Source organism: Raphanus sativus, chromosome 6, assembly GCF_000801105.2.
Source record: "Raphanus sativus cultivar WK10039 chromosome 6, ASM80110v3, whole genome shotgun sequence".
Taxonomy (NCBI): domain Eukaryota; kingdom Viridiplantae; phylum Streptophyta; class Magnoliopsida; order Brassicales; family Brassicaceae; genus Raphanus; species Raphanus sativus.
The window spans coordinates 22,043,244-22,050,611 of NC_079516.1; the positions used below are offsets into that span (position 1 = coordinate 22,043,244).

Sequence of the window (7,368 nt, forward strand, 5' to 3'; positions counted from 1 at the left end):
GTCATTAACGTCTTTTAATTTTGCCAACCAAATCCACATAATCTTATGTTTCACTGTATTTGGCATTCACCTAATTTCCCTATCTTCCATTGTTTTTCAACAAATTATCCCTTTATATTTCTATGATATAAAATTATGTCCAATGACATTTCATTGTAAATACTCTAGTAAATTAGGTTTATTTGTTTTTTTATTTTTTTTCAAAACAAGGGATATCCGGCGACCCGTAATCTGACATGTGGTTTCCGTTTGCCCGAGGGCCCGTAATCCGCACATGCTTTTCCGACTGTCAACCGACTAATCCCCTGGAGGCCTGCAACTCGGGTACTTGCGGACGGTAACTCTACAAGGCAAATTTATTTTAATAAGTGGACTGAGAAAGGTTATAAATGTGCTATATAAATAATGATTTTTTTATTAATTACACATGAATGCAAGATTATTTATTAAAAATGCTTCTCAAATAATAATAAGAGAATTACGGTTAGACTAGTATATAATCAGAAGCAGTTATGAAATAATCATTTTTTAAGTAGGTCCAGTGGCATTTTAATTAATATACGAAATAGGGATAATGGCAAAAATATAGGAGTGATCCTGTTTTAGTAATATTGATACTCTTCGTTTTTCTTGAAATAATGTTTCAAGTTTTTATTTAAAAATTGTGTTTTAAATTGAGATAAAAAAGTGTATTGAAACATAATTGTTCTCTAAATTAAAATGCTTCGATTCCTATCTCACTCACACTAACTTCATTTTGTTTTGTTTGAACCTGTAATTCGAAGTTATTTTCCCAATGAAGACATTACCGATTTATTGTTGTTTGCCTCAACAAAAAGGGAATAAAGTATACAACCAATATTACCGTTGAGAGGCCATGAATGTAACTATCAAGCCGATGACATATACATATCGGTCCATATATATATCTTGTCGGTAGTAAAACACTTTATAGACACTCACAGTCACACCTGGTGAAGGTGATCACCGTCGGATTTCCTATACTACCCCTGACGTCTTCCAACCTTTACATTTCCGCCACTGTCTTTTCACTCTACAATTCTTCTTCGTCTCCATCTGATTCTTCGGTTCGCGTTGTGGGTTCTTCTTTGGATGATTTAGTAATCTAAAAAGTTTCAAGATTTGGGATGAAATCGTCGACTCGGCTTGATTCTGTTGTGTTTCAGCTCACTCCCACTCGAACCCGGTAATTATAATCTGTTTAACTGTAATTGATCCATACTGTTTAGTTAACCCTTGTGTTTAAAACTGTAAAGTCGCTAACTTTTTGGTGATTGCAGGTGTGATCTGTTGATAATAGATGATGGAAAGACTGAGAAGATAGCAACAGGGTTACTTGATCCTTTTCTTGCTCACCTGAAGACTGCACAAGATCAAGTTGCTAGAGGTGGCTACTCCATTGTTCTCAAGCCTAAGGATAGTGACAGTGCATCTTGGTTCACTAAAGCAACAATTCAAAGGTTTAATACCACCAATATAAACCGTCTCTGTAAAAAAAACGGGACACAGTGACTGACAACACTTTTTCTTCTTTTAGGTTTGTTCGGTTTGTGAGCAATCCGGATGTCCTAGAACGTGTTTACACTTTAGAAACTGAGATCATCCAGATCAGGGAAGCAATTGGTATCCAGAACAACTCTCAAGTGGCATTAACTGTTGTAAGTTAAAACTTTTTCTTTTCTTTTTGTTTGGTGAATTGTTAATTTTAACGTTAGATTTTTGTATAAGCAGGTGAAAGACAATCTACGAGCAAAAAGAGCAGAGAAAAAGAGTACACAAGGTAATGCTATAATGATGCCAGCGTTTCTTTAATGCCAGTCACTATTTCAACCAGTATTTGAGAATGTGAATCAGGTGGTAGTAGGCCATTGATACATCACAACGAGGAGAAAGCCATTGTCCTTTACGAGGTTTCTATTATCAAAATAATTTTCTTCTCATCTTTGTTTGTCCTCTGGAGAAAACAATTAAAATTCCATCTTTTGACAGCCTGATTCGCATCCAAAGCAACCAAATTTGTCTACCACATCAGATGAAAACTCTAAGTATACCCACTAACTTTGCATGAAAGATATTTCTTTTCTGTTTGTTTAAAGAAAGATAGTAGTGGAGTATCTGATCAGGTGATAGTGAAATTGTTTTTTTATCAGAGTTCAAGTTCTGAAAGTTCTGGAGACAAGGAAGAAAATGCTGCAGAAAGAACAAGGAATGGCTTTTGCACGTGCCGTGGCAGCCGGTTTCCAAGTTGATGATATGCTGCCTCTTATATTTTTCGCCAAATCCTTTGGAGCCTCACGTTTGATGTGACAATATTTTTTTATTTTTTTTATTTGTTCGAGTTTGATAGAATCTTTTGAGTTATGACATTGTTTTGCTTCATCATAGGGATGCCTGCATAAGATTCATGGACCTGTGGAAGAAAAAGCATGAATCTGGTCAGTGGGTTGATATCGATGCAACACAGCCAAATGCTACTAATAATATGCGTAGGAACTCGTGGCCTGGGACAACTGAGAATAATAATGGTGAGATGATTAGCTCTGAGTCATAGTCATTGTTTTTTTGCACAGTCGATATGTATATACCAATAATACGCTTCTTCTATTCAGATGTGAAGTCTCCTACAGATAATAAAGGAAATGTAAATCAAGAACATGTGCCAATGTATGTTCACTCTCCGCCAGGGACCTTTCCTGTGTTTCAAGGTTATGCAATGCAGGGCATGCCGTACTACCCGAACTATCCATATCCATCTCCCTATCTCTCAACCGATGACTCTAGACGTAGCTCTGGCCAAAGAAAGGCTAAGAAACATCATTCTTCTTGTAGCAGCGAGGACTCAGGTTCAGAAGATGAGAAAGGAAAATCAGGTAGGAGAAGGAAATCAGGGAAGGTGGTGATTCGGAATATAAACTTCATTAATTCAAAGAAGCAAGATCATTCAGGAACAGAATCTGATGCTGCTGAAGAAGGAGAAGAAGGGGAAATAGTAGTAGAATGTTACAATGATGGTAAAGAGAGAGAAACAAAAGGGACAGAAGCTGGCACTGGGGATTGGCAGGCCTTTCAAACTTTATTGTTGCAAGATGCTGATAGAGAAGAACGTACCTTTGACCCTATGATGGAGAAGAAGAAGAAGCAAGGTACAGGGAAATATGATCCCTTGGCTTATGATGAACGTGAATCAGAAAAATATAAAGAAAGGGTGGATACAACTGACATTCGGAATGGAACTGTGACTGGTAGAGTCAGGGGATCTAGTGACTCTTTTATGGTTCACCAGAGAGAAAATGGTTTTGAAAATCCTCTCAACTTGAATGGTTTTGATAATCCAAGGAATGGTTTGGATAAAAGATCATCAGTAGTTAACATGGATGATGATTCTTATATTGTTACTCGGGAAGCTGCTGGAAGCAGTACTCGAAATGCTTTAGACATTGGATCAGAGATCTCATCGTACCACCAAGCTGATGGAAATGAAAGAAACAAGATCAATTATGAGCCTCATGATCTGAGCCTGATACCAGAGCGAGAAACAGAGAAGTTATCAGCTGGCTATGATCCTGCACTAGATTTTGGATCCAAAGCTTTAAAGAAAAAGAATAACCAGGAAGCTGGAGTTGCAAAGAAGTCAGTGAGAGATCATCCAACATCAAGACTTTCTAAGGATGCTGCAGATAAGAGGAAGGCTTCAGGGGTAATAGGAAAAGGAAGACCCACAAAGATGAGCCCTTCAGATGAAGCAAGAGCAAGAGCTGATAAGCTTAGAAATTTCAAAGCTGATCTTCTGATCATGAAAAAGGAAAAGGTAAAACTAACAATTTGATGAGATACTACTTGCTTTCTTGTGTTTAAAAACTTTGCATCACATATTCTTATTGTCGTTTTTAGGAAGAGGAAGAGAGGAAACGCATTGAAGGTCTGAAAATAGCAAGACAAAAGAGGATTGCTGCTAAAACCAACTCAACGGTAGGCCAGTCACAGTTATCTGCACAACAAACAAGAAAACATTTGCCAAACAGGTTTTCTCCTGGGGCTCCTAGAGCATCTAAGTTCAGTGACACAGAACCAGGATCACTATCACCTCTCCAACGCCGTCTTCCCATAAGAAGTGCTTCTTTAGGCTCAAATGAATCTCAGAAAGTTGCCCAAAATAGTAAACTGAGTTCCGGAAGTAAGTCAACAGGGGATAGGCTAACAAGCTCGATATCACCGCTACCTTCATCCAAGAGAGAAAACATAGCTACCAGAATCAGTCTTGATAGTCAGAGCAAGTCAGTTTCAACAACAAGACGAGTATCAGAACCTAAAATGGGTAATGCACCAAGTTCTGTAGTGAGATCACTGCACACAAGACAAACAAGGTCGATCTCACCGTTACCTCTTTCTAAGAGAGAAACCAGAGTTAGTCTTGATAGTCAGAACAAGTCAGTTTCAAGGACAAGGCGATTATCAGAACCTAAAATGGGCAGTGCACCAAGTTCTGCAGTGAGGTCACTGCGCACAATAGCATCCAAAAAAGCATCTGATGCTCCGGAGGTAAAGAAAATATCTGCCATTGTTAACTATGATATAGCGAAAATCGCATCTCTTCCAGAGCTGAAGATAAAACCATCCAAAGGTGCCAACAATGTTCTAGTGAAAGGGGCAGAGAAAATTAAATCTTCAGTTTCTGAGATTGAACCAAGTGGTAACAAGAACAATGTTGTTGATGAAACTCCAGTGATTGAGAAGACAGTGGTGATGGTGTTACCAAGTTCAGCTCGAAGTATAAGTGCAGATCAGACGAAACACGAGAAGTCCAAGGTAGCTGATAAGAAAGTCAATGAAACAATGCAGGAGAGTGGCAATGATCTGGTATTAGTAAGTACTCTTCATTGTAGCCAGATCAGTTTGATATTCTGCTTACAAGGTTTTCATGACTGCCATGTGTTTTTTTTTTTTTTTTTTTTTTTGCTTTCAGGTTAGACCGGAAACTCTGAGTGACTTAATAACAGAAACACCAAAGTTTCTGACAATTCAAAGTGTTGTTGAGAAACCAAGTGAAGCTCCAGATGCTCGGGTTTCTTCGTTGGAAGTTCCAGGTACAGTGTACTCAGAGTGTTCCCAAGAACCTGGACCAAGCTTTCATTCAAATGAAAAAGCGCAAGAAACTGTCAAAGTTCTTGCACCAGAGAAGAAGATAAGTGAGGCCTTGGAGAAATCTCAAACAAGGGAGTCAGCGACAAAAGGGCTCAGAAAACTGTTGAGATTTGGAAAAAAGAGTCTGTCCTCGTCTATAGGTGAATACTATACCAAGTCTAATAATGCTGCTTTCAGTAGCAACAAGGATCATGAACCAACTGTAACCTCTGCTACCACAAGCGAAGGTACAAACATTTTTACATTCTTGTACCTTAAGTAGAGTCAGTATCTGGTTATATAACTCGGAGGGGTTGAAGTTTATGTTTTGTCATCCAGCTTTGACACTGAAGCATCTCATATCTCAAGATGAAACACCTACAGCAGCAGCAACTACTTCACAGAAATGTAAGCAGTTTTTTTCCGTTTAGAAACACTATAAAAGGAGTTCGCTTTGGCCTTCTATGCTTTCTGGTCAGTAATCTATATGCGAGAGGTCTCACTCTGTTTTTCATTTCCTCAGCTTCTCGCCATTTTTCATTGCTGTCTCCTTTCAAGAACAAGAAGAGAGTATCATGAAGACAGAGATCAATCTCCATTTACAGTCTTCAAATCTTGTAGTGACTTAGTATTTATAAAGTATCCATCGAGCCTCGTCTGGGTCTTTATGAAAACTTAATTCCAAATGCAATGAGATGGATGCAATAGTCAATTGATATAGTAGGGTTCTTCTCTTTTCTTTTCTTTTTTATAAGAAAAGAAAAACAGGGAATTTATTTTGGATTTTGATATTCCACATTTCTTATTTTACTGCAGCTATTAGAGCATTATTTGGGAGTCTTTTTTTTTTTTTTGAGCAACAAATTTGGGAGTCTATTACTCTACATTTTCTAAAATTGAAATAACTTGTAAAATAAGATAACATATAACATTTTCACCAAAATTCTCTCATATACATTTGTTTTCCCATTTTTTAGCAGCCGTTCTAACAGCTATCAAACCAGTGTTCTAAAAATCAGTATAAACCTTGTTTAGACGTCTGTATAGTCAACAAATCAGACTTAAACAAAACAATTTTTCAAAAATGAATAAATCTATTTCAATAATATCATATAAATCACCTAACTATTGTCTAGCGATTTCTTGAACATTGCCTAAAACTAATTTTCATTTTTTAGTAACACTTTTCCATTTATTTTCTTGCTATTTGCAGTTCTATCTTGATTGGGTAGATTAGATTTAGAAAAGAAGTGTTTAATCTAAAACTCAATCCTTTTTTTTTCAACTCAATCATAAAACCTAAAAGAAAAACCTACCTAAAAATTAAGAGTGATTTGGGTAAATATACCCATTTGATGATAATATTAGAGCTTTAACCATGACAAGATGTAAAGGTAAATTGCTTTACCTTTTGTGTCTTGAAATGCCGAAATTGCACATATCTCTTTCTTCTTCATTAATCGTTCTCTGCAACTCATCCTGAAACAAACTTTCATTTTTTGAAAATCTTTTAGCAAAAAAAAAAAAAGAAAAAAAAACAAACTTTCATTTTGGTTTCTTTAAAGTTAAACCTTCCAAAAACATACATCACTCTTATCAATTCCAATTATTTTCACTCATTTTTTTTCAGCTTGAATCTTCTATATAAGCTCACGAGGTGATCCTATTTTCATTCTTACATTCAATTCTTCAAATCTGCCTCCCTCACTCTCGTCTTGAAATCTCTCTCACTCACCACCAATTTCATTTTCAGCTTTAATCATTTGATGGACTCTTCTTAATATCACCACTATTAAATCATATATTATTAATATAATAAAAAAATAATTTCAATAACGATTATGTCAACTGAATAAAGAATCAATAACTATTCTTAAAAAATAGGTAATAATTAGAAGATCACTAACAAAAATAATAATCAACTAGATTCTGATAAGGGCGGATATATTTTTTATTTTTTATTTTAATTTTTAATTTTCATATTTATGTTTTTATGATTATATTTGTGAATAAGTCTTAATCAAAATACATTTTATTAAATAATTACAATTTAAAAATTGATCCAGTATACATTCGGTTAGGACTGTGTTGCGGGTTGAACCTGGTTCGCTGACCCGTCAACCTGCGGATTTCAATTTCTTTTGGTCAAAAAATCTGACCCGCATAATCCGCAAAAAATAATTTTGTATTTGCTCTGCTTAATTTTGCGGTTACCCACATGCTATT

At 36.1% G+C, this 7,368-nt stretch overlaps 1 protein-coding gene across 1 annotated transcript; it reads left to right on the forward strand.

Annotated features, from left to right (window-relative positions):
* Positions 1 to 970: 970 nt before the first annotated feature.
* On the forward strand, positions 971 to 5,972 carry LOC108812726 (COP1-interacting protein 7). The gene is made up of 13 exons (XM_018585063.2): positions 971 to 1,207; positions 1,302 to 1,481; positions 1,559 to 1,679; positions 1,753 to 1,801; positions 1,876 to 1,931; positions 2,011 to 2,066; positions 2,172 to 2,324; positions 2,407 to 2,546; positions 2,631 to 3,829; positions 3,913 to 4,884; positions 4,985 to 5,390; positions 5,482 to 5,550; positions 5,666 to 5,972. The coding sequence occupies exons 1-13, from the start codon at positions 1,149 to 1,151 to the stop codon at positions 5,719 to 5,721; spliced, it is 3,516 nt and encodes a 1,171-aa protein (XP_018440565.1). The 5' UTR covers positions 971 to 1,148; the 3' UTR covers positions 5,722 to 5,972.
* The last annotated feature ends 1,396 nt before the right edge of the window (positions 5,973 to 7,368 follow it).